The sequence below is a fragment of the Lasioglossum baleicum genome, chromosome 5 (assembly GCF_051020765.1).
Source record: "Lasioglossum baleicum chromosome 5, iyLasBale1, whole genome shotgun sequence".
Lineage (NCBI taxonomy): Eukaryota > Metazoa > Arthropoda > Insecta > Hymenoptera > Halictidae > Lasioglossum > Lasioglossum baleicum.
The window spans coordinates 8,839,798-8,865,005 of NC_134933.1; the positions used below are offsets into that span (position 1 = coordinate 8,839,798).

General features: G+C 35.9%; 1 protein-coding gene across 4 annotated transcripts in view; it reads left to right on the forward strand.

Annotated features, from left to right (window-relative positions):
- The window catches only part of LOC143208594 (trace amine-associated receptor 8c), a 76,650-nt gene that overhangs the window by 42,381 nt on the left and 9,061 nt on the right, over positions 1–25,208 (forward strand). For all 4 annotated transcript variants that reach the window (XM_076423086.1, XM_076423087.1, XM_076423084.1 and 1 more), the window contains exons 7-9: positions 17,628–17,882; positions 19,539–19,647; positions 20,624–20,749. In XM_076423086.1, coding sequence (XP_076279201.1) covers positions 17,628–17,882; positions 19,539–19,647; positions 20,624–20,748 — 489 coding nt within the window. In that variant the 3' untranslated portion in view covers position 20,749. The remainder of the gene's footprint in view (positions 1–17,627; positions 17,883–19,538; positions 19,648–20,623; positions 20,750–25,208) is intronic.

Genomic DNA, 25,208 nt, shown 5'->3' on the forward strand with positions numbered 1-25,208 from the left:
TACAGAGTAATTGAATTGCATTGTAATTCAGTCATATTGTAATTTATAATAAAAATCTTCATTCAATTAAATTACTATGTAATTCGTAATTGCAGTTGGAGCACAATTATAAAATATAAAAAAATGATAAAAAACAAAAATGTTTTGTGTAATTTGCTTAACAAAACACAAATGAAGAAGTGAAAATTTGTCAGGGTTAATTTTGTTCATGTACTATCGAAATACCTCGAATAATATACAGGAACTGTTTGTAAAGTTATTATTAGGAATGTTATGTTATTGATAGACAGCGGATCTTTATGCAAAATAAAAACTTTCTATCTGATTTTCAACGAACTCTGGAGTGAAATAGAAGTTTATTTTGTTTCGTAATACGTTTAATAGGTTCAAAATTATATAAACAGCATTTTTCAATTCTTCCAATGTTTGTGCTGTTTTGAATTACACCTACTCATTTCTTTCATAAATGCATAAAATCCGCTGTCCAGTTATTAGACTTGTTTCATACATATAGTAGAATCATTATAGAAGCCTGCGAATAGTTCGGCAGTTGAAGTATAATGATGATCATAGCAGCGTTTCACGTTGTCGCCCGTGTTTTATTATCGAATCGCAAGCGGCTGTGCACTTGTCCAAACAAAAGTGTTTCCTCTCCGTTTGCCGTCGTGCTTTCAGACGTTATTTGCGAAATACGGGGGAAAAAACTGGGTTCCGGGGATCACCGCGAAATATTCGCAATGGCAGCAAAAATGTCGCGCTTCGGCGTGAACAAACACCGGGCGGCGAGGCGGATCATTTACAAAATAGGTCGGACAGAAACCGTCGTCGACGTTTTAATGCGGTACCGGGCCGCGCCGACGGAAACGCGAGTCTCTTGAATGGTCCGCAGGATTTCCGACTCGAAGGAACAGATTACTAGAGATATCTCTTCGATTCAATAATCTCGAGTGGCGCATATTGCTTGCTCAAAGGAACACGGTGGTCGTGCATTTGTTTTTGTTTTCGCGCACCACTTCCCGACGAGATGCCGCGGAATTTTTGCAGGTCCCGGCATCGTCGTCGTCGTTCGACGTCGTTCAACGTCGACGAACTTCGATGTGTACATTTCATTCGTCCGCTCATACATTTCCGGTTCACATCGTTTTAACCCCCGGAGCATGAACATTCGAATGAGAGAACTTCGTTCGAAGTTAATTCGTTGGATTTACTGAATAGAAAATTAATACTAGAATCGACCGGCTTCCAAAGTGACTCGGCCGCTCGTCGGTTATTAACAGACAGCGGATCTTTATGCAGAATAAACATTTTCTACCTGAATTACAACGAACTGGAGTGATATAGACATTTATGTTCTTTGTTAATTTTAAATTCTTGAAATGTTTGTACTGTTTTAAATTACACCTACTCATTTATGTTAGTAACGCATAAAATCCGCTGTCCAGTTAGTAATCTGCAGATTTGAACAGAAGTCGGTCGATGGAAACTGCGGAAATGTTGGCAAAATTGTTCAATGAATATTATTACAGAATAAATTCATGATATAACGAACGGAAGAAACACAAAATCGCGAAGGCATTAAGTTAATTAACGTAATTATTAGACTGCGGATCTTTACGTAAAATAAACATTTTCTACCTGAATATGCAACAAGCTCGAGTGATACAGGCATTTATGTTGTTTGTTAATATTAAATTCTTCTAATGTCTGTACTGTTTTAAATTGCACCTACTCATTAGAAACGGTGAAAATGTTGGCAAAATTGTTCAATGAATATTATTATAGAATAAATTAATGATATAACGAACGGAAGAAACACAAAATCGCGAAGGCATTTAGTTAATTAACGTAATTATTAGACTGCGGATCTTTGTGCAAAATAAAAAATGTTTGCATTGATTGCAAGACACAAGAGCCAAATAGACATTTCTTTCTTCTTCAACCGACTTCGAAAAGGAGGAGGTTACTCACTTCGATCCGTATGTGCCTTTTCTTCGCTTTTTTTTCTATGTACAGTAAGGAGCATAACTGATTCCACACACTTTAAATCAGAATAACTTTTATATGAATGGACCAAACGACTTCAATTTCTCTGTAAGGCTAGAAGAATTAGTTTAGTTAAATTGTACATACCCATTTTTGTTATAAATGCATAAAATCCGCAGTCTAGAAATGATACATTCAACCTGTTAAAATTGTCAGAGGAAGGAATATATTTTCAACTTGTGTTCTCTCCCTTCGGATTTGAATCCCTTCTGAGTTGAAAGACGTTTCGCATGGAGAACGAATGTGTCGGAAAATATGCCCGAGTTTCCGTGGATTCTTGGGGAGGTGGAGCTTTGATTTCGGTTGACGTTTTTGAGGTTTCCTCCAGAGCCGGACAAGTTTGCTCGGTTCTTTTCGGCAGCCTCTTAATTTAATCGCTTTAAGGATTCCAAGCATCTCGAAAGACTGGAAGGCATCGCACATGCGAGAACACGAGGACTGAAGGACACTTACGGCCGAATAGACAACGCCTTCAATCGAGTCAATACTTGCGACTTCGCGGAGAGTTTAACCGTACAGGGTCTACCGCGCATGAACAAGGAAGTGCCAGATTTGCTAAAGAATGAGAACGGCAGAGTCATTATTACGGAATTTGTAAAATTTTGATTAAAACCGTATATTACTCGCAACTATGTAGTACTCGGGGTACTCGGTCCGGCGGAGGCGCCGACAAAAACGAGGAAACGCGCATACGGAAAAATTGTGCATGCAAATGAGATACGAGGGAAAAAGAGGTTCCAGAAAAATGTCACATTTGTCCAACCGGTATTTTCAGTAATTTCCTTCAGTTAACAATGCTCTCCGTTAACATTTTCTGTGAAAACTGCTTCGCGCGTTATTTATTTCATCTGTTTCAACAAGTCGTCGTACTTTTCAGTTTCAGAATCGTTGCAGATTATTGCGAACATATTATCGAGAATTGTTGTTTGTTCGACTGATAAACGTGATGAGATAAGAAATTCTTTACTATACAACGATAAGGGGTTGTGAATTTGATGAATATTAGAACTCATTCTCAGAATTATTATGCATATGTGGAATGCTACCAAAAATTCTAGAAATTCTCGAACTTTAATGAAATTTCGCAGAACCAAGAGAAAGTAATCGTTCCTGTGGTGAACTGTTACAGCTACCGGTCAGAAGCAATTCTCCAATTGTTCGGATTCTTTCGATTATCGAATATCGTTTCGCTACCGCTTAAATTCAAGTAAAAGTTTCAAAGTTTATCCGTTATTACCACGCTTATATTAACTTGCCGTGTTGTTGTTGTATGCGTCAAATCTTGTAATCGAATTTTAAACCTCTTCCCATAGTCCAATCTTGCTGAAATTTTGTATACGCACTTGCTTCCGATGACAATAAAAGTAGAAAATAAAATATATAAAAAGAACTCTTTCAAAACCACGCTTATATTAAATGCACTGAAAAGGAGAAAATAATCTTTTTCCTGGTTCTCCATAAAATACCGAAAATACCGAGTAATACTTCTCCTCGAAATTTTAAGCAATTAGTTCACAATTTCTTCTGTTATAAAATTAGTGTAGGAACTGATAGAAAAATTTAATATTTTAAATAAAATCATATGACATTAGTGACTGTAAAAATAAAAGATGATTTTATTGAAATTTATAATAAATTTTTCCATCTATTCCGACACTAATTTTATAGCAATAAATTACTAATGCTTTCGGCGCAAAGGTTCGATCATTTGTTACTTGATTTACAAAGCAATTTTGCAAACCACTAAAGTAATTCCAACGTTTCGATCTTTATTCAGATCATCTTCAGGGTTTACTAGAATTGCGTCTGTGAAAAATTATTTCATTCAGAATGCATATTCTGAAATTTAGGAATGCATAATTAATTTTGTAACAGAAGAAATTTTGAACTAATTGCTCAAAATTTTCGGGAAAAATATCATTGATCATTTAACTGCATTCAGTATTTTATGAAGAACCAGGGAAAAAATTATTTTCTCCATTTTACTGTACTTTAATATAAGCGAGGTATTTAAAAATTTCTTTTTATTAATTTTTGTATAAATTCTTGCCCAAATGTGAAGCGGTAATAAAATATTATTTCCAGGAAATTTTTCGTATCATCATTGCAGAACCGTCTAAAAATATTATTCGGTGCTTTATCGCGTGTTGCCGGAGTGTGAATTTATACGGAACATAAACGAACATTTTCTAAGAGAACCGTAGGAAACAGAATTCTATTTTCAAGCAAATTTATTCCATTTCCCTGTGCATTGTCATACTCCGTTTTCATACGCATAAATAAGGTGATTCGCTTAACTGTAACAGCAGGCTATATCTTTTTGTTGGTTAAAGTTGCAAAACAATGTAAGAGGAGAAAGAAGAATGGTTTAATGCAGACTACAGACCTCGGATAATACTTTCTTTGTAAATACGCAGGGATGCGTCTGAAAAAAATAAAATTCCCGCGTTCATCTTCATCTTTCTAAATTCATTGGAAATATCAATATATTTTAATTCGGACGATTTAGTTATTTTTATCAATATAATAACACTAAGGTAACTGTAGACATTCGACAAATAAAAGAAGGGCTGCTCTTTACTTTACCAGACTCAAAATTTGAGACTTTCTCCTACGAATTATGATGTATTTGGTATGTAATCCGGTAAATTTCTACCCGGGGCCGCTGCAAGTTTCGATCCTGTAGGATTAATGGTTCAGGAGTTATGCTTGCTTAAAGTTGAGCAATCTGTAGTGTTTTTTGACAGGTAAGGACGCCGCCATATTGGTTTGTACTGACGGTCGCGCGCCGCTTACCGAGCAGAATAATTAATTAGTTGGTTGGTGATTATGTCGGGGAGGGGGCAGCAATGACCGGCGGTTCTTACCTGTCAAAAACACTGCAGATTGCTCAACTTGAAGCGAGCATAACTCCTGAACCATTGATCCTACAGGACGAAAACTTCGATCTTCAGCCGCCCCGGATACAAATCTATTCGATTACATACCAAATACATAACAATTTATAGCAGAAAGGCACAAATTTTGTCCTGTGAAGAAAGCAACACGAGTTACACTAATCATTGTTCGACGGCATTTTAGCGCTAACAAGAGTATTCAGCCGAGATCGAAAAAAAGGTGGAAGATTTCCGCTGGAAAGGAAGCAGTTTCAAACTGCAGGTGCATCTCTGCGTTCACAAATAAAATATCACCGTGAACGTACAGTCTGCATCGCAGCATTTATCTTCCACCGCTCTGACATTTTCTTCCAACTTCACCGAAAAAGAACACTTCTGACCTCTTAGACATCCGTGAATCGCCCCCAGTACACGGTTTCCTCCCGTCAAGTGTAAAATATATATGTAAACGATGTAAATTACAGCGACGAAGGAGGCAATAAATCGCGAAACGGTTCGCGCGAATAGAAATACGATAGGCGATAGATGAAAGGAAGGGTCGTCTTCGTTCGGAGTACAGAATTTCTCGTTAACCATTTTTCTCTCCTGTGCGCCGTGTCCCAGTTCCGAGAGGATCGAGGAACGAGGCGGACATTTTGACCAGCCCCATTTAGGCGAATATTCTCCAGGATAAATGTTATCGTCCAGCCAGATGAATAGTAATCTCCCTTCAAAAATCCTTCTGACCAGGGCTGACCGTCGCGCGTCGCGTCGCTGTAATTCGGCCGCCATAATACCAGCGATTTAAATACACCCACGCGAAACTTCCCTCTGTGTGTGCTCAGCATACATATGTCCATTTAGACGGGAATGTAATCCTTTTTCCTTCACCGACTCGCCTTGGCTTCGCTCGATTCTCCTCGACGTTCATGGTTATTCAAATAATAACGCAATTAACGAAATGTACGTACATATGTACACTGCTTTCTGCAATCACTGCTTGCGATTTTTTTATCGGAATTAACAGATCTTTATGCAAAATAAAAATTCTCTGCCTGAACTATAACAAACCGGTGTGAAATATTTATTTTCTTCTTTAATACGTTTAGCAGACTGAAAAGAATATACTAACTAGACTGCGGATCTTTATGCAAAATAAAACTTTTCTGCATTTTGATTGTGTCGGAAGTATAAATAAAATATATTAAAAAAAACTTTTTAAAAATCGCGCTTATATTAAAATGAGTTATATTATATTATAATTAGACATCTCTCCCGACTTAATTGCTCTTATTCTTTGTCGGACAGCAGCTATTTTCAGCGAAATACTTGTTAGTGCAGCATCCATCTCAGCCACCGGAAAAAATAAGAAAGATTTTCTCAAAGTTAGATAGTTTACGCGGAGATTATACACCTCTTTCTAAAAAGGAGCATGAAGAATTGTGAGAAAGTTCTAGCGCTTGGGAGAGAAATTAACTTTACTCAATGCATAAATTATCCTTAGATAGTCGAAAAATGCAGTGTAAGTAAAAGATTATTCTACAATGTCGAGTACAGCTTTTATAATAAATCTCTGCAGGAATGATCCTTGTTCGAAATGAATAAGTTTCAGAAAATTACTTTCCAAGTTTTTACGTATGATCATTTTGGAAAAGGTGGGTTCGAGAAAAACGCGTTTAAAGTTTCAAACGAAGTTTCCGACATAGTTGCGGCTAAAGATCGATGTCAAGAGATAATGTATACCGTTCCAGGATCATAAAGCAAGCCTTCCCCTTTCTCGAAATGGTTCTGCTGGGTAATTTTGCCCATTTTACGAGTCGCGTGAGATTCTTTCGTTCTCTAAGTACTCTGACGATCTAGCGTAAGTTCCCAACTTCTCTGCCTTCTTCGGATGATCATCTTGTCGAACAAACAAAATTCTAACTAAAAAAAAAGGATTCGTCGATTCCTTATCGGTAAACAGATTTTTATTCAAATACGCAAAAATAATTGGAATAATTGCATAATATCGGTAACGTATCTTGTAATAAAATCTTTCTCGATATAAAAAATACAAAATGTTCGTTGAAAAGCACAACAAATAATTTTCCTCTGCCTTCTTCGGGTGATCATCTTCTCGAGTCTGTGCAAAATTGTCGATTTTATGCAAAAATAATTGGAATAATTGCATGATATCGGTAACGTATCTTGTAATAAAATCTTTAACAATATAAAAAACACAAAATGTTCGTTAAAAAGCACAACAAATATTTTTCTCTGCCTTCTTCGGATGATCATCTTCTCGAGTCAACAAACAAAATTCTAACTAAAGACAGATTTTTATTCAAATATGCAAACATTGTCATCATTATCTTGTAATAAAATCTATCTGGATATAAAAATACACCAAATAATTTCCGAATAAACGATTGAACTCGACGATAAATTGGTCAATTACTTTTACCTGCGATGGAAGCTGCTCTCGGCATTTGATCAATCGCATAATAACGCAACGGTTAGGCGACAATTGAACGTGGTCGATGGCGTTTGATGTTTCCATAAAACCGTTCCACGTGTTCCGATTACACAGAAGCGAACGAAACCAATAAAAACTAGTAGAAACTCATCAGTGCTCTGAAATCGATAAAATCTTTGTTTATATATGCACAACCAGCCGAATAGCCGTGACACCGCCGCTCCGGTTACAAATCAGTGTAATTGTTCGGGGAACGTTATCCTCGATAAACTTAGTTTCGGAAATTACTGTTTTATCTGCTATCTCTCGAAAATACATTTCAAAGTGAATTTCACGGGGTGTCGATACGAAACGAAAATTGTTTTCTCTCGTTTCTCTGTGTTTGAGATCACAGTTGCAATAAATTATACAATTTAACAGTGGATTCCGGAGGTGTCGATAAGCGACGATAAAAATTGTTATTTCCCATTTTTCTATATTGGAAATTACAATAGCAATAAATTACACGGCGGATGTCAAAGTGGTCGGTGTACGATAATATACGATTGCAAAAATTGTATTGTTATCGCGTTCCGTTTGTATTGGGAATTACAATAAGAATGGAACCGGTTGTCGCAACACGTGGCTCGTTCAAAAATATCTTTCTATGTTGTCAATAATTTCGGAATAATCGAGAAACAATCGTGTCGGATAATGCCGCGCGATGATATTGTCGGTTAGCGTATTTCTCGGTTAGCTCGGTGCAATATAATTTTGTCGGTTTTCGCAAAATGTTGCAAAGGCAGTTGCATCGAGCGTTATTGAGCCGCTATCGACCTGTTTTCGTATCAGTGTGAAACTGTCGTGTCAGTTTCACAGGACATCCGGCTTTCTTCCGAACAGTGTCTTCGGGACGCAGATATACCGAAACAAATATGAGCATGCTGCCGTGTCAGTATTGCCCTTTCGTGTTCGAACTTTCGCTCGTACTTGACAATTCGCGCGTGTATTGATAGCTTCCAACTTCGGAAGCTCGCTGTATCGGAAGCTAAATTACGTGGACCTTCGACTAAACTCGCGTAAGTCGTCGTTGACGTAATCAACGACAATTTATAATCTAATTTCGTGTTCATTATATTATTTATACTGTGCAAGGTCTTCTGAAGAGTTTTACTGTACGGGGTATATAAAAAGTGATCCGTTCTAGGAGTGAATCTACACTTCTGGATCGGTGGACATTTGCGAGAGAAACTTGCCGCAAAATTGTTTATAACAAAGAAAATTGTAGTGAGAATTGTTTTTACATGAACACTCATTCAGAAAAGAAAAAGTTTGACAGCAGCCACATGGCGCAAACAAATAGTTATTGAGATATAAGCTGTGGAAGTTTTTGGAAAATTTGATTGAGTGGAGTCGAATCATAAATTTAAAGTTGCAAAATGTGAAAGAATACCTTGTATCCATTGTTACACATAAGAATATTAATCCTACATCATAAAATACGAATGTCAAGTATAGGTACTTACAAATGTTTCAGAATCTTCTGCTCCTCCGTCGGATCTTGTGGACACTGCCATTTTCGCGAATACGTCTTATTAACGATGAAGCACAAAAAAACCACACTTCTACACAATCACTGGACACTACACAACACACTTTCCAAAATCGTGACACCGAACGGGAAGAAGTTACTCCGACCGCTGTCAAAATAGTACTGCGGTTGCCACTTGTAAAGGACGTTATGGCAAACAAAAAACGCATGCGAATCGGTTCCGAACCGGCCGATTATTTTACAACCACCGCGCTCCGACAACTTCAACCCCAACAGATAGACGACACGTGCGACGGACCCATCGAAGCGGCGCGGCGCGGCGGACTACCTTTATAAATCTCGTTATTGTCGACCGAAAACAATAACAAAAGGAATGTGTATGTGACACTTTCCCCACTTCTCAACCTAAAGTTCTTCCGACACACCCCTGCCCAATTAACAAACGCAACAGTTCCTCCCCTTAACCATTCATGAAAAACCGAGGTAGCAACCGCAGTACTATTTTGATCGAGATCGGAGTAACTTCTTCCCGTTCGCTGTCACGATTTCGGAAAGTGTGTTGTGTAGTGTCCAGTGATTGTGTAGAAGTGTGGTGTTTTCTGCTTCATCGTTAGTAAGACGTATTCGCGAAAATGGCAGCGTCCACTTGATCCGACGGAGGAATAGAAGATTCTGAACTATACTTGACATTCGTATTTTATAATGTATAGACTGTGGATCTTCAACGAAATTGGTATGTAACCTCGTACAGTACGTAAATGTTTAGTAATTGATTAGATACCGACAGTTTTAATAATGTATACAATATTTTGAATAATGCTACCTCAGAGTCACCATTCGAGTGCTAACGGTTAAATGAATATACAGTTCGCGAGTAGAAGTGATACTATATGTAGAAATAAGTCGAAAAATAGGAATAACATTTTTTCGTTTAACGCTTTGTTTTCGAGAAAATCGAGTTTAAGGATGTTCTGGAGGTAGAACGGGAGACAAAAGTACAAGAAATTCGAAATCCATCAATATATTGGCAATGAAAGCCGTTCATGAGTATATTTTGCATACTTTTGTATACTTCTTTTTACACTGTTGTCGCGTTTCCATGCTAGTGAGATGACGACACAATAAATTGACGTTTTGTAACAGTTTATAATTTTTTGCTGTGTAACTGTTTAGTGAATCCTAATAAATTCTGAACATAATTAATTACACAATTTTTACTATATATAAAAAAAAACTGGAGTTTCTAGTTGCGTTTTTTCAGGTTTTAAATAGGGTTTGAACTGGAATTTTATGAATTCTCCATAAGAAGACGTGTTAAAATGTGCAAACTTTAAGTTGCTATAATTCTTAAACGGTGCAGTGAATCGAACCAAAACTTTGGTAATTGCATTAATTTAACAAGAATTATATCTTGTCAAATTTTCAAAAATTTTGTTGCGTTTTTATATACCTCCAGAACATCCTTAAAGTTCCGCCAGCTTCGCGTGCTTAGTATATGATCAAAGTAGAATTGGTTGTTCATGGTCAGACGCGTCAAACGTTTCCTATACAATAGCACACGTGTAATCGCTGCATTTTCATACTCGGTTTTCTCGAAAACGAAGCGTCAAACAAAAAAAAATATTATTTCTTTTTTCCGACTTTTTTACATATAGTATCACCCCCTGCTCGGTTGTACCACCCGTCCGGCCACACCCTGTATGAAAGGCCTGTAAAAATAATGAGTAGCTTAATGTAAGTAATAAATGGTTAATTATTATGGGATCGGTGGAGAAATGCCGCTGTAACGATTTGCGAGAGTACATAAGAGTTGCAAAATTTAGGATGCTTGACCGTCGAAATTGCGGCCATTGAGCAGATCAATGACTCGTTTTATCACGCTATACGTTTTGGCACGGTGAAATCCATGAATCCAACAGTCAACGACGATGTAGAGGAATTTGTATATTTGTCAACAGTTATTGGACGTGCATAGTCGTATCGGAAGTCACATAAACATGCTTTAGCGACGTCGTAACTTTACCTTTCTCTATATGCACGTCGGATTTTAATTTGAATGTGTGCAATTCATTACCCGGGCTGCATGAAGGATGCCTCTTCTAAAGATTTCGGCTTTGCCGTAAAGCATGTCTTCGGTGATGAACATTCCAATGCAGAGATTTACACGGTGCTGCAATAATCCACGAATTTTTCCATTTGAATATGTTAACATTTATTTGTTCGTTGATTATTAGACCGCGGATTTTATGCGTTTAACGGAACACTGAATAGGTGAAATACGAAGCAATGAAAATGTCAATCGAAATTCAGATTCGGCTCTCAGTAACCCAATTTTAATCGAAATTCAACTTTCAATCATTATATTTAAATCGAAATTCAAATTTAACTCTGCGCAACCCAATTTAAATCGAAATTCAACTTTCAATCATTATACAGATTTAAATCGAAATTCAAATTCAACTTTCATCATTATACATATTTAAATCGAAATTTAAATTCGCAATCATTATACATATTTAAATCGAAATTCAAACTCAACTTTCAATCATTATACATACTTAAATCGAAATTCAAATTCATCTTTCAATCATTATATTTAAACCTAAATTCAAATTCAACTTTCAATCATTATACATATTTAAATCGAAATTGAAATTCAACTTTCAATCATTATACAGATTTAAATCGAAATTGAAATTCAACTTTCAATCATTATACATATTTAAATTGAAATTGAAATTCAACTTTCAATCATTATATTTAAACCTAAATTCAACTTGCAATCATTATACATATATGCACATAATTATGAAAGTGATCTAACAATAAATGACAATTAAAAAGAAATTAGTTTATCAGTTATTTCACACCACATTATTTTAAGCTAAATTCATTCAATGCAATTTTTACGATATTGTGAAAAACGAACCGTTAGATAGTGCTTGTTATTTCAACATTACATAGACTTCATTTATACTGTTAATATCCCCTTCCTTTAAATATCTCGAAACTTTCGTAATTATGGGTACATTTTTAAAATTTAATATCGGCTAATTCGACCGGCCATGATAGGTTAAGCGTTTATCACAATTGGCAAACTCTGAATTATTTCCCTGTGGTGAAACGCGAATTTGTATTGTTCACAAACGAAACACAAATGTTTATTTAGATGCGTGGTTTATGCGGAGCCGAGGATAGCTCACGACAAACAATCTCCCGGATCTAGCCACATACCAGCTGATTCTCATTTGCGAGGATTGGGGTTGTATTATAGTATTAGGTATAGTATTATAGTCCCTGTAAACAGCCTCGGAACGAGGTGCATTATTGCTCGATCGTTGCAACAGCACCGGTTGGCCGTACCTGAGACGTCGTCTCGTTATTTTCATGAGTAATTTGTCCCTCGCCGAATCGAATGTATCTATGTCATCTATTCCTTCGCTTCAGTATGACGTAAGAGAACAGTTTGAAAGCGAGCTATCGAGGAAGTAACCTCCAGTCTCCTTACATTCTACGAGAGCCCGGACACACCGAAACTCGTGTTCTTTTCACTGCACTCTCGAGAAAATTCTCATGGGAAGATCGAGACGCGATGCACCCGATGAAGTCTCATCCGGCCGCATTCACGGTTTCATTCGAAGCTACTCGATAGGTTCCGCTCGGAAACCTTTGATTATGTCTCGGGACTATTCGTACGTTCATATCGTATATTGGTGACACTGTCGTCTGATCATTAGGCAGCGGATTTTATGCGAGAAATGAATAGGTGTAATTTCAAAGAGTAAATTCATTGGAAGAATTAGAAAATATTATTACATTATTTTCAAACTATTGAAAATATTTAGAAAGAAAATAAATTTCTATTTCACCCCAGGTTGCTGCAAATCTGGTAACAAATTTCTATTTTGCATAAACATCCACTGACTACTGATCATGCTTAGACATTAATTAGTCTTTGCCGACAATAAGATGTATACATACCAGAGTTGGGCATTAAAGATTGATTGATTAATGTGTACGGTTAAAAAAGGTAATCATTCAAAAATCGACGACTGATTCAATCGATTGATGAAGTTAATCGTCAATTAAAAAAAGAAATCATCGAAAAATAATCGTCAATCGTTGATTAAAAAAAGAAATCATCGAAAAATAATCGTCAATCGTTGATTAAAAAAAGAAATCATCGAAAAATAATCGTCAATCGTTGATTAAAAAATGAAATCATCGGAAAAAACGTAAAAGCACGTAAATAGAGTTTGTATTATAGACCAAATGACAATACAACTAAACTTAGTTTAGGTATTTCATTTTGAAATTTCAGCAGTGTTAATCGTTAATCAATTATCCGATTGACGATTACAATTGAAAGGAATGTAATCGTTAATTGCAATTAACAACTAAAGTAGAAATTCAACCGTTATTCCGAATTAACGATTAATAAGTATTTAATCGTTAACCGCAATTAACGACTAAACTAGAAGATTAATTGTTAATTGCGATTAATGATTGAAGTAGAAATTTGTTCGTCAATCGTTGATTAAATTTTTGCCCAACTCTGACTGACATTAATATTTGGACACCGTTAAAAAGGCGAGAATTTGGTGAATATTGGATTGTACGCTTGTATCTTTTTTTAGAAGTTCAAACAGTTAGTTTACCACATGATGCGAATAAGAATTTGAATAAAATTCTAGAAATACTAAAAATTGTTTCTTGCAACTTCTTAATATGTTAAGTTTGCTTTCTGAGGGTTTCCTAATTTGACAGTCGGATGTGTTAACCATTTGAAACAGTTTTGAACTTGTTCAATTCTTCCGTATTCTATAAATTGCTGAAAATTCAGATGTCGTATGAGAAAACAGGTTTAATTCCATGTGCATCGTGTGAAAAAAGATTACATACAATAAAGATCTTTTAGGTTGAAAGAACAGTTTTGAAATTATTAAATTTTTCTGTATTCTATGTATAAATTGCTAAAAATTCAGATGTCGTATGAGAAAACAGGTTCAATTCCATGTGCATCGTGTGAAAAAAGATTACATACAATAAAGATCTTTTAGGTTGAAAGAACAGTTTTGAAATTATTAAATTTTTCTGTATTCTATGTATAAATTGCTAAAAATTCAGATGTCGTATGAGAAAACAGGTTCAATTCCATGTGCATCGTGTGAAAAAAGATTACATACAATAAAGATCTTTTAGGTTGAAAGAACAGTTTTGAAATTATTAAATTTTTCTGTATTCTATGTATAAATTGCTAAAAATTCAGATGTCGTATGAGAAAACAGGTTTAATTCCATGTGCATCGTGTGAAAAAAGATTACATACAATAAAGATCTTTTAGGTTGAAAGAACAGTTTTGAAATTATTAAATTTTTCTGTATTCTATGTATAAATTGCTAAAAATTCAGATGTCGTATGAGAAAACAGGTTCAATTCCATGTGCATCGTGTGAAAAAAGATTACATAGAATAAAGATCTTCTAAGTTGAAAGAACAGTTTCGAAATTATTAGATTTTTCTGTATTCTATGTATAAATTTCTAAACATTCAGATGTCGTATGATAAAACAGGTTCAATTTCATGTACATAGTGTGAGAAAAGATTACATACAATAAAGATCTTCTAGGTTGAAGGAACGGTTTTGAAGTTATTAAATTTTTCTGTGTTCTATGTATAAATTGCTAAAAATTCAGATGTCGTATGAGGAAAACAGGTTCATTTTCATGTGCATCGTGTGAAAAAAGATTACATAGAATAAAGATCTTCTAAAAAGATACGTCTTGATTTCGGGATTAAAATTGCTCCGGGTCCAAAGGGTTAATAAACGCGTTCGTACATGTTAGTCGCTGAAGGTTTCATTGAGAACTAGCCTAATGGAGGACGAGTTTTATTAGGGCGGAGCTTAAGGTTTGAATAAATGGTCGGAACGCGGGCATAGGAAAGAAAAATTGAGGCCAGAGCGGAGAGGGAAGTATATGTATAATTTTAGGACGAAACTGAAAGGAAGGGATTCGTCCAAGTAAGCTGATCCGTAATCCCTTCGCTGCCGTCGCAGATACAAAGCTTTAGGGTTGATGAGCTTAGCGCTTCGTGACTTTCGGGACTATGTTAAGCTCCTCTAAAAGGTGGATCACCTTCGCGTCTTATCTTGTAAATGTGAAAGGCAACTTGCCGTGCATGTACCGAACTGTTAAACACCTCTGTATGTGTCGCCTAATTTTCAACTGGATGGACTTATTAGGGGATCGCGCGTGGTGCTTGCTACTCGGAAATAAACCTCTGGTGATTACTGTGTTCTAATGCATTTTGTCTACTAATTTGACAAGCTTTTGCCCTAGTAATTTTGGAAATTCTACCTCGCGCCAACGGGACGAGCATTTTCTTCGTTAATCCGCTCGCGCTGTCGCTCATTTTGGTTTCTGTGGAGCCATGTTCATTAGCATTTCGAGACTTCTTAAAAAACAGGTTAACCTCAACAATCGCTGAACAATTACTGGAGTACGAGAACTTAATAATTTCATGATCCCATTAAAAAATATTTTACAGGAACCAGAATCTTGATTTTCCATCAAATGGACAATTTCTACGAAGATTATAGTTTCAATCTCGTATAGATAAACGTCTGTTTAATTTTGTAAATGAAATAAAACAGTAAAGAATAATATTTAGTGATTTCCTATCGAAGCAAGTCAATTTGTGAATTTTGTTATTGTATTATAGGTTATTAAGGGAGATAATGTATCCGCATCAACTCGTAATACTATATGTATACGTATTAATCCCAGGCAGCCGATAGTCGATCGAGGAGCGGCAGTAATTGCGTATTACAGTAACAACCTCGATAACTGCGCGAGATCAGGGCTGAAAATCCATGCAAATATCAATGTTCCTGCAGTCGAGCAGATAATCGGCGGTACAAGATCTTTTTCTTGAAATTAATCTTCTAATCTTCTAGTAGACAGTTCAAACCATACATCTTCTAATTTTCTAGTAGCCAGTTCAAACCACAAACTAGCTGCATTAATTCCAATAAGAATATCGATGCTGATCACTGGACTGCGGATCTTTATGCAAAACAGAAATTTTCTGCATCGGTTGCACGAAATATTATAGAAACATTATAGAAACTAAATTAAACGTTATTTCCAGAGTTGAGCAAAAATTTTATTCAAATAAAAACTTCGAATAAAGTGGGTTTAAAACTCACTTGCAAAAAACCCACTTTATTCGAAATTTTTATTTGAATAACATTTTTCTCCAACTCTGGTTATTCCTTCCCTTAATGATTTGAATAGAGGAAAGATCATATATTCTTCTCCTCTTGAATTTTAAAAAATTTTCCAACAATTTCGAGTTTCATCTACTCAATTTTGCTATAAATGCATAACGAACCACGGTCTACTGATCACACATCAATAGGTTCGAAAATAAAACCGATGCGTCAGAATTTGAATGAATTTTTTGAATTGATAAAGATACTTGGGAGGTCACGGTCAAACGAGACATTCTGTATACGATTTTGGCACAGTTCTGACACCACTATATATGTATATTCGCAAGTTGTTGCAATTCAGCAGCGCGTCTTCCATGCAATTTCCAGCCGAAGTTTTTCATTCATTGAAATTTATTTGGCAAGAAGTTGTACTTTACGAAAGTAATATAATCAACCGGGGGGTGAAAAGGAGCCAGGGAAGACTAGCGTGATATCATTAATTCAATCACTATATTCAATGCTAATGAACCGTGATGTTCCGAGCCATTAACCAATGCAGCTACTAGGAAATAAGTTCTGGAAAGCAACTTTGCGAAGTCGGGGGGGATGAATCTCCTTTTAAATTAATTTAATCAAGCTGCATTAATTGGCTGGACTTTGTAACCGGAGACGCGATGACGAGGTATGAATCTTGAAGAGTGGCTATTAGGCGAGGTTTATTAGATTGCAGACTCGGGTGCAAGAAATTGAATACTGCGTTTCTAATCAAATTACTATTCGACTACAAAATGGTTACTACAGTTGCTACAATATAGTTCTGTTACTATCGTGCAAATAAACGGCAGAATATCAAACACCCAAGTATTTCATTATTTATCTTATTATTAGACTGCGGACTTTATGACAAAAATCGGAACGCACAATTTAAAGCAGTGGTCATAGTAAAAAGATTTAAGGACACCAGTGTATTATTTTTAAGAAACTTTTATTTGGCTCCTATGTCTTTCAATGAATGATCGTAAAAAAATCAAGAAAAAAGATGAAACGATTTCAAAAAAATCCGCAGTCTACTTATTACTAGATAGCAGATTTCTATGTGAATCCAAATTTTCCTAAAGCTTGATTTTATGAAAAGTAAAATGAGGGGAATATTTCTTTGACCCCTCGCCGTATTTTTACGAGTCAAACGAACGAAGATTTTAAACAAAGTCTAACAAATATGAACAATATTTAAGCATTAAAATAAATACAGCCATACAAAAAATATAAATTTTCTTTTAATCACTGTAACCGTAAAGAAAATGTTGCGGCGAGGGGTTAATTGACGATTAAATAAATAAAATAATTTAATAAAATAAATAAATAAGGAAATAAAATAATTAAGGAAATAAAATAATTTATTGTGATAAATAAAGCAGTAAAGTTATATACTGTTCATTCATGGGACGATGGGTTACGGTCAATTTAGTAACATTAAACAAGGACACGCATCGTGTACACATTTCAGCTTGTAGATCACGAAAGGAGACTGTCAACTTCTGCCTCAAGGACAATGGCGGCGATGAGCTTAGGATTCATTGTTATGGTCACACCGTGGACGATTCAGGAAGTTGTTGCAGCGTGTACCGGAAGCAAACCACCGCCATTCCTCGACTTTCTCTCCACGTGGCTGGCCCTATCCAACAGCTTCTGGAATCCATTTCTATACTGGCTGTTCAACAATCATTTTCGCCGGATTTCTAGAGAAATTCTTTACACTAAAGTAAGTATTTACAAGTAACAATGGACGGAGTCAACGATTTTCAAAATGGCAGCCAGTCTCAAAAGCGCCACATCTTCTAACTTATTCAGAACGTAAAGATGCATTTACGAAGATTTATGAAATGATTTCTTTAGACACAGTTACTTCTAGTTACTTCTAATTTTGTAGCCAACAACTCCCTACTGTTTTAAGTGCTTCATATGAATTTATTTCAAAGGACAGCTCCTTGACTGCTACTTACTTTAAGCAATTTTGTTTATTAATTATTAGACTCCGGATTTTTATGCATTTATAACAAAAATGAGCAAGTGTAATTTAAAACAGCGACAATATTAAAAGACTTTAAGAGTATTAATATATTATTTTCACCACATTAAAATTATTAATGAAGAATTTTATATTTAGCTCCTGTGTCTTGCAATTGATGCACAAACTTTTTATTTTGCATAAACATCCGGAGGCTGCTAATTATATTAAATATAGCTCTCAAACTTTGTCGTAATTTAGATTCGTGGAACTTATATTGTTTTTAACTAAACAAACATTTTAGGGTTGTGCAACGTGTCGACTCATCTTCCCTGAAAAGTTGAGATTTTCGTAGAAGCTCCGAATTTTCGATGCTAATGTAGACTGCAATAAATGTCGCTCGTTAACAGACGCAGAAAATATTGCAGCGCGATATTGCACACGGTGGTTTGAAATAAAAAAAAAAAAACAGTTTACGCGTTGATAAACGGATCAAAAAACGTTTGTGCACGGCGATTTATTGGATCCGTGTGTACACGGTTTCGACGAAACGACGCGACGCGCGGAGCTAACACTTTTTGCAATTTAACGAGCTTCTTTTCGTTCGCGCTTTGCACCCATTTTCTTGCTATTCACTGATTCAGCAATGTCGCGATACGTTACGTTGACCCTCGCAGTAACGTTCATATATCTTCGTGCTTCGACTTTACAGCCCATGAATTCCGAAAAGCTTGTCGGGGCCCCGTAAATTCTACTCTCCCCAGGACCGTACACGTTTCCACTCACTTGCTGCTGATGTGCCTGCGGGCATCGGAATCATTATTCATTAGAATACTTCATCGAAAACCGATCGATCTACTTCGCGACGGCGGAATAAACTTTTCGCGATGCTCGCTAGAATGTTTAACGAGTGTGCTCGTTCCAACTGTTCGACAGAATAAAAATCTTCTACGTTGATTTAACATTAAACCTACCACGGCCAAATGGCCGGTTTCGCATGTTTTACAATTATCGATATTATAAAAATTCATTTATGGAGAATCGTGGAATAAATTTCATAAATTTCAGTTCACGTTGCGACGAATCCAGACAATTTTTATTTCACATTGAAAAACTCGCGCACTTCTTGCGGGGATGGTTCGTAGGTTGCATTAGAATAAAAACGCTTGAAATTTTAATCGATATTTAAACGGAGATTTATATGGAAATTTTTACAGAGAAGAATCGTCGAGATAAAATAGAATTTTATTTTTCGTATATTCATAGTTTCGGCAGCGTAAAAGCAGCAGGGAGAGCCACAAAATTCGATGTTATTTTTTTTTTTGTTGATTTTTGTAGGCTATAACAAGTTTGATGGTTACAGTTTTCAGGGTTCACAAATCACAGTTCTCGTTTCTTGTGTTTGCGCAGATATTATGTAGAGTATGTAGACCAAAGCCATTGGGATCGAAGCAACACTGTTGCGCGACGAGCACTGGCGGTCTTGATGTTTGCAGTATGGCCGGTGTTGACTTATCAGGTATGTTAATTATCGGAGCATTACTATATTCCAACTACAAACCAGCTACAGTATACAATAAATACACAGTTCACTGAAACGCGTATCTTGAGTCTCCATAATCGATAACAGAAGTTCTAATCATTGTTCACAATCGAATTTGCTAAATACAATTCGTGAACTCGTTGACACGTGCACTGCGAAGTCGGCAACCGCAAGAATTCAGTATAATTCAAGCAATTCTCTCTATCTTATGTTCCAAGGTTCGAGAAATAATTCTGTCAACTAAATACATGACAGTCGACTTATTAAAGAACCATTTATTATTAGGTTGTAAAGAAAGAAATGCAGGATTTTTGTTCCCATGCTTTAATTGCAATTTCATACCAATAGATATTTACCTTAATTTTACGCTCTATTTAATTATGCTCTTGATATTTAATTTTATTCAAATTTTTATTAAATTATTTGGCTTTTATTTCAGGATGTCAAAACTCGATTTTCGCATTATTTTTTTCTACCAGTTCAAACTATCGACTATCGAATATCGACGAAGTATGAGGCGAAGGTAATAGTTTGAACTGGTAGAAAAAAATATCTTCCTGAAATATCCTGAAATAAAATGTAATTTAATAAAAATTTGAATAAAATTAAATATCAAAAGCATAATTAAATAGAGCGTAAACCAAGCTTTAAAAATGACTGTATAACTCATTAAATCAAGATAAATATTTATTGGTATAAAATTTCAATTAAAACAAAGGAACAAAAATCCTGCATTTCTTTCTTTACAACCTGATATTAACCGCAAAAATTCAGTACAATTGAAGCAATTTATTTGATAAAACAGTGAGCAGTTCAGATTTCTAGTGTCAAGTCTCTCTATGTTATGTTCCAAATAATTCTATCAACTAAATACGTGTGTCACGACAGTCGACTTGTTAAAGAACAGTTTATTTGATTACTAACAAGACATCTTGCACGTTATTTGTTCCAGGTTTGGAGCGGTGTTCAATAGATCGATGTTCAATGGCTCGGTGTTCCTCTTCATCGTTAACTAATACGCTACCGCTCCCATGGGAAACTGGACACATAGCACATAGCGATGCCACGCCCACGTGAGGTACTGTAAACCATTCATTTTGCATTATACCGGCAACTTCCTAAATTTCCGATTGCCAAAAAATTGTCGACGTTCAAACTGTGATAATTTCGTTAACTAACTACATTCTTAAACGTGGACCCATTTTAAAGCTGGAAGCCTCTACTTCCGTTACCTACCATTTATTTTTCCCTAGGATATCATTGCATAACATAGCTAGTGAGAAATCTCACACTCGAACATCTGTAAAAACATTAAAAAATGTTTTTCGCGAATGAATCTACCACAAAGGATCTTTTAGCTGTTCTTTTGGAACAAAAATAAGGAACAAGTTTGCTTGTTCGAAGACAAGACAACAGCTTTCATTGGAAGTTCGATAGGTTGGTGAAAAATAATCGCACGTCAATCTTTAAATCCGTGGTAGATTCATTTACTAGAAAAATTTTTTAATGTTTTTACAGACGTTTCACCAAGCAGAATTTTCGAAGGATAATTTCTGTAATACGATTCTGGTGGTCCAATCTTTTGTTTTAAAGGGCGTGATTTTGTTAGCAACTTCTATGCAAAAATCTGTGATCGCCATGTTCGTATGCTCTCTTGCGAGTCGGGGAAATGGATTTTGGAGTCTGTCGGCTACCAAACGTATGGTCGATTCGGGTTGCTAGAGTGTCAGCCACTTGAAACACCTTTCAAACCCTTCTGAAGATTTCAAGTTGGCCACGAACAGTATGTTGCATGTGTGGAACAATGCCTTTGGACTTACACAGACGACCACATCAATAAATTTTGCACACTAATCCCATTACTCTCTGAATCTCGCAACATGTAGCAATGTACGATTTTTTATCTAACAGAATTGATAAAAATATACCAACAAGCTTATAAATACAGTAGTGTGCGAATCAATATGAACACACTAATATTTTATGTCAATGGTAGCGGCCATTTTGTTGTACTTATGATGAACTAGTCTGTGCCGACCTGTTAAGTATTGACGTATCGTTAGTGGATAAGTCTGTTACAAATTACCTTTTAAACCGTTACGAGTTGTTGTATACAATTTCGGAAAATGGATATAACGCCAAAAAACGAGAAAAATGTAACTTGGCCAGGAAACTCGCCAGATGTAAACCCCATTGAAAATCTGTGGGCTAAAAACAAAGCCGATAGAGTCAGTGGCGCACCCAGGATGCAATCTTGGGGGGAGCCGAGTTGAACCCAGCCCTCGGTTTTGCGTGATGACCTTTTTTTTTTAGCCAACATATCTGTTGAGAGCTATTCCGCGATTTTATTTTTGGAAGCTAAACATTTTTTCTTGGGGGGAACTTGGCCCCCTGGCCCCCTGGGTGCGCCACTGGATAGAGTACAAATATTACAAAAATTCCAAAAATCTTATTGATTCCATGCCTAAACGTGTTGAAGAAATTATACATACCAAGGGAGGCCATGCCTTATATTAAAACAATTAAAATATATACCAGTTTGTATTTGATTTTCTGTTTAATGACCAATAAGTGATAGTTTTCCATATTTCACGCGTGTTCACATTAATTCACTACTGCATACTCCATACAGTTAGGAGCAAAACTGATCAACGCACACTCTAAATCAGAGTAACTTTTTTTATGAATAGACCAAACGACTTCAATTTCTCTGTAAGGCTAGAAGAATTAGTTTAGTAAATGACGTCTAAAAAATATGTTAAAAAAATGCATTTGGTCGGAATTGTGAAAAACAATTTATAACAATAAAAATTGATTTATACAAATTTTTTAAATTTAAAAGATGAATATAATTATTATAGTATGAATTATGTACGCTCCGAAAATTTCATTGAAATTGGTTAATTGGTTTAAGAATTATAATATAAACGATGAAAAGTGGTAAAAATGCCAAACATTTTGAAAAATTGCAATTTTGACCACTTTTGATCGTTTATAACTCGTAAACCAATTAACCAATTTCAATGAAATTTTCGGAGCGTGTACATATTATTTATACAAGTTGACCAAACGCATCTTTCAAATTTTCGTTATTGGCCCAGCTAAAAAAGTCGTAAAATCAATTTTTGCTATTGTTTTTCACAATCCCGACCAAATGCATTTTTTCAACATATTTTTTAGACGTCATTTAATAAACTAATTCATCTAGCCTTACAAAGAAATTCCAGTCGTTTGGTCCATTCATAAAAAAGTTATTCTGATTTAAGGTGTGTGTGATCAGTTTTGCTCCACACTGTACATATATGTATAGCTGAAAAAAATTGCCACACAAAGTCATAATTATTCCAATCATCCTTAATCGGGAAACTCTCCTAACCGAGGATTAAATAACTCCGTGGAGTATAAAGACCCGGTAATAGACGTTTCGATAAACCACGCTCCATTATTAGTTAACTGAAACACGAGCAGCTAACTTGTAATAGGTCAACTCGAAACCCGATCTATTCTAGCGGATAATGCGTTAAGCTATTTGTAATGCGAAAGCAAGGGTTAAACTTTAAATTGAGTCCTCGTCTTCGGGAACATTAGGGTCGGGTGCATAGTTATCTATAAATGTGTAAACCGGGTTTAGCCTGACCATTTTCGAGGACTATTGCCAGCTCGTTTCTAACGTTAATAGTAAAAGTTTCGCAACTACCACCTATGCGGCGTCCACGACGCCTTAGTTTTCGCTCGGCCGCGTGACTTTCCGGTTCCGTTTGCAGTTTCCGGCGAGGACATGTGCCGTGCAATTTGATCTAGCTGCTGCATTTCCGGCCACGTGGCTTCTCTCGGAACGATTAGTCCTCGCGAGTTATCGGATCATTCATTTACCCGTCATCACGCGAACGCATCAGTTGTAGGTGATCCATTCTTCTCCTGTTTTAATCGAAAAATGGCTATTGTGTTCATTCAAAGTAACTTAATTTTGTAGAACTTTTAAATATACTTACAGTCACTTCACACAGTGTTACAATAATGCCAACAATTATGTTCGGTATGTATAACAGTGAAATATATGTTGATCTCAATTACCGAGCAATTTATCAGAAAATAAAACGATTCATTCAATTCTAAATGTAATGTCTTTCAGTAATTCACATTTTTATTTCGTACAAATTCCTGCTGTTATCAGCATTTGACAGTATCAGGCTTTTTATACAAGTTGCTTAACATGCCTTGCTTTGAATGTCTTGGCAACAGCCATAGGACTATAAACTATCACAGCTCGGCCATATATTATGACTAGACTGCAGAACTTTATGCAAAATAAACATCGTTTGCATCAACTGCGACAAACAAGAGCCAAGTAATCATTTATTTCATTCTTTAATGACGTCCATAAGCTGTAACTAATAAACTGATATGCTCAAAGTTTTTAGATCTGTCCACTGTTTTAAATTGCAACTACTCATTTTTGTCGTAAATGCATAAAATCCGCAGTCTAATTATAAGCTGTTACAATTTTTGTTAATAATGATTTTCTTTAAGATAATTTATAAAATAATACGAATGTAGCATGATTCGAAAAAGTCCGTCGATTCCCATCAAACATTTTGTTCAAAATCAGGTATGTGTGAATTTGAGGAGGATTTATCCGTTTCACAAAAAACGAGAGATTCATTTGGTAACAATCGAAAATGCAAGTAGGAGTGTTGGGGGAATTTCTAACACGAGAGATTTGTTTATCAATGTTCGTCTAGTAATGCTTTGCTATGTATACCGTGTGCACAAGTCGCACAACCGATTGCTATGGAGAGCAAAGCAGAGCAGGGCCCATACCTGAAGAGCGAACGAGCCAGAAAGACAAAACGTGCGAGCATGAACGCACGCGAATGAACGGCAACGGATACGAACAAGCACAAACGAAAGCATTCGAGCAGACAACGTTCGATTCATCTATGTTCGTTGATATTCCATCCAACAATCTGGTTTCAGTTATCGTTCAACGAGGAAGCAAGTATGAATGAAGTGCTGAACCAATGATAGTGCAGTCGCAATGCACGGCGTTACCCTGCAAATATCATACCTCGTGTTTCAAAATCAAGATAAATTGTTTTCCAGATGCATTGTTAATACTCGAGCTACGTCGATTTATCTTCGTGAGAAAGACAAACTAGAAGTATCCTACGCTTCAATCCTCGTCCGTCCCTCGTTTCACGAACCGAATCTGGCCCTTGGTGTCAAATCAACACAGCGGTAAAAGAATTTTTCAATTTTTTTGCCAACAACTCCCTACTATGTTAAGTGATTTATTTACTTCCGAGAACAGTTCCTTGACTGCTACTTGTTTTAAACAATTTTGTTTACTAACTATATTAAATATAGCTCTGAAACTTTGTTGTAATTCATATTTGGGCTGCTCTTTACTTTACCGGACTCAAAATTTGTGCCTTTCTCCTACGAATTATGATGTATTTGGTATGTAATCTAGTAGATTTGTACCCGGGGCGGCTGCAGATCGAAGTTTCGATCCTGTAGGATCAATGGTTCAGGAG